The 3,469-nt window shown below is 21.4% G+C and overlaps 1 protein-coding gene across 1 annotated transcript; it reads right to left on the minus strand.

Moving 5' to 3' along the window:
- Positions 1-803: 803 nt before the first annotated feature.
- Positions 804-1,211, minus strand: LOAG_13733 (hypothetical protein; the record flags this gene model as incomplete). Its single annotated transcript, XM_020448723.1, has 1 exon — positions 804-1,211. One exon carries the CDS (start codon positions 1,209-1,211, stop codon positions 804-806), a length of 408 nt encoding a protein of 135 aa, XP_020301155.1.
- Positions 1,212-3,469: the final 2,258 nt, after the last annotated feature.

Below are 3,469 nucleotides of genomic sequence, written 5' to 3' on the forward strand. Positions count from 1 at the left end.
TAATAATAATAATAATAATAATAATAATAATAATAATAATAATAATAATAATAATAATAATAATAATAATAATAATAATAATAATAATAATAATAATAATAATAATAATAATAATAATAATAATAATAATAATAATAATAATAATAATAATAATAATAATAATAATAATAATAATAATAATAATAATAATAATAATAATAATAATAATAATAATAATAATAATAATAATAATAATAATAATAATAATAATAATAATAATAATAATGATAATAAAGAAAATTTCGAAATTTTTCTAAAAAGAAATTGTTGAATTGTTAAATTAAACTTACAACTGTAAAATAGGATAGCTTGATAAATATAAAATAGTGTATTTGGAAGAAAAAGAAAATTAATTATCAGCCAAAAAATACCTTTGAAAAAAATATATTTAATTTAACAATTTCGCATATATCTCAAATAATACTTTCATTAGGCGCTACTTGTCAAGGGCCGATCCCCTTAATTAATCGCATTAATTAATCTCATTAAGCACCACTGACACACTTAGCTCCCTTTTCATTTCCATAGCATTTTTCAAACACAGTAGTCAAATTAGTTGATTAATATTTGGCGTTATAATTATATGACACATTTAATATCTGTTGAGAAGTTAAAAATTCAATTTATCTCATTCATATCAGCCTAATTAATCAGCAAAATTTTTCTCATTTCAAATTAAATTTTGCAAATTTGAAAATGTCTGAAGGAAAAACAAGACTTATTTTGAAATAATTGAAAAAAGCGAAAAGCAAAAGTTTTCAAACTTACTTAAGTATCGAAATGTCATTGTTGATATAGAAGTCTAACGGATAAGGAAGTTGTTGTTCATTTTCTCTTTCTTCCGATATTGAAAAACCTCCTTTCGGATGCTTATAATCCGTATTATCAGAAATTGAAGTAGCCGGAAAATTGATTGCATATTCCGGATGCTTGTAATCCAATACAATATGTCGTCTTCCGCATAGATTTTTTATTGTTTGATGATTTATTGATTGAGATAATGACGATAATGTTGATGACGATATTGATGATGATGATGATATTGATGAGAATGGTTGTGATGAAAATGACGATGATAATATTAATGATGCTGATGAAGAAAGCAGCGAGGGTAAGGATAATGTTGATAATGATAAAGCTGATGAAGTGATAATGTTCAAATTGTTCATCATTATCATCAAGAAATGAATGATAATCGTAATTGTTCCAGAAAATAAAAGTTCAAACATAAATAGCAGTAATAACAGTAGTAGTAATAATAACAATAAGAATATAGTCCTTTTTTTTAAATCAAAATCAGGTAATTTCCAGAATAATTAATCGAGTAGTATCATTTAAAAATAATTTGATTTCATTATAATCAGATTACAATAAAAAATATTTGCTATTATAACTTTTATTTCTTGCTAATTAATCAATTAATGAATAAATTGAAGACAAATATTTCGAAATGATTTAAAGAATTAATTGAATTAATTCCAATTTCTTCTTTTTAATTTCAAATTATCGAAAAATTTTCATACATTTTCTTCCATCTTTTCAACATTATTCATTCATTCGTATTACTTCAAATATCACAAACATACATTTCTGAAATTATGAAATTAAAAAAAAAATTTTGAAAAATAAAACGTTGAAATGAAGAAAGGATGAAAATATCGATCGATACATATTTTTATCAATTCTGTTAAGGCGGTAATTACAGAGGGATTTTAGCGCTAAGTGAAGGGATAAATATACTTTGAAAGAAATAAAATGGAAACATCTGCGATGAAACATTCGAATAAAAATTATCATTTTGTAAAATGTAAGATGGGAATAATTTGCATGTAAAAGATAAATCATACTGATATAATTGTTCAAAGACATGCCGACAAAAATCATAAATTAAATTGAAAAAAAAAATAAAATTTAAAATGAACTCGTTGAATGTTAATAGTATGCATTTGTATGAATTAGCAGAAAGAAAAAAAAAGGCATTGAAATGATCATTTTAGGATTTAGAAAAATGGAATCAAAAAAAAAATTGGAAGAATCGAATAACCATTTTAGGATTTAAAAAATAAGACAAATAGAGAGACAAAATGACCATTTTGTCAATCATAAAAAAAAAAAAGAGAATTGGAAACGAAACGAAGAATGAGTAAAAAAAAGGCAAGTTAATGTTAATAAATCATTGGTAATCATTAATTTAAACATAAATTTAAATTTTCCAATGGAATAAATATTTTATTAAACATAAAATTTATGGGACAGAGAGAGAAAAAAGTGAAATTTTACAAATAATAATTAATTAAAGTATATTCATTAAGGATTTTAATACGGAAATGTTTTTAAGCTATTAAAAAATTACAAGATTTATTACATCGAAGAAAAGAAAAAGCACATTTTTTCTTTTTTTTTTTGTTTTTCAACGAAAATTGCTGCAAAATTACCATAAACTTGCGAATCGATTAACTTGAAATTGTATAATACATAGATAATTGCTAATGAAAAACTGTTAAAAATACTTTTATTTTTAAAAAAAAATCTAAAAAACTGAAAAAAAAACCTTTAATTAATATCAAAAAATTAAATGCAAGGTTAATTGCTTGAAAGATAAGATTTTTTTCATTGTTTTTATAACTTATTATAAACATTAATTAACTCTTTTCATTCGTTAACCTTTTTGATAATGCTATTAATTTATTAAACTTTTCATATTATCCGATCAATCGGTTATTCTATTAAAGTCGCTCATTAGACTAGCTAGTTCTCATTATTTATTAAAATATTAATTAAAAAAAAACAAAATTAGCTAGGGTACATAATTGAAGTAGAATTCTTGATTTGATAATTTACAATCAACGACTTTAATAAATTAATAAAATATGTAATAAGAAAAATTAAATAAATAATTTGATAACTGAAAAAATATTTGAGAATTGTACAATCTGATAAGCGATCAAATTACAGAGATATTTGGCAAAGGAGAAAAAAAAAAGGCAATTTATTTTTTTTTTTCATTGATACAAGTTTAAACATCATGATAAGAATTATCATAAAACAAAAATATGGTGGAAAGTGGGAGAGGAAAAGAAAAAAAAAGAAAAAAGCAAGGAGAAAAAAAAAAGCAGAAAATGAACAAAGATGGAAAACAATGATAATTTTTTTTTCAGTTTTTTTAATTGAAAGTTTAAAATTTAAAAAAGAAAGAGAGATATTCAAAAGAAATGAAATATTATTTAAACGTCAAATAATTTCATTAACAATGCGACATTAATTGTTATTAATTATTTGAAATTTTATATTTTCCTTTTTTAAGGTAAAGTTTTTTTTTTAAATAAGAATGAAAGATGGAATTAAAAAAATAATAGTAACATAACACCATTTGTTTATTAAAAATCTTCCTAATCAGTAATTTACTTCTATCGCAATTATTTAAAAATAA

The sequence above is a fragment of the Loa loa genome (genome assembly GCF_000183805.2).
Source record: "Loa loa unplaced genomic scaffold supercont3.263, whole genome shotgun sequence".
Classification (NCBI taxonomy): Eukaryota; Metazoa; Nematoda; class Chromadorea; order Rhabditida; family Onchocercidae; genus Loa; species Loa loa.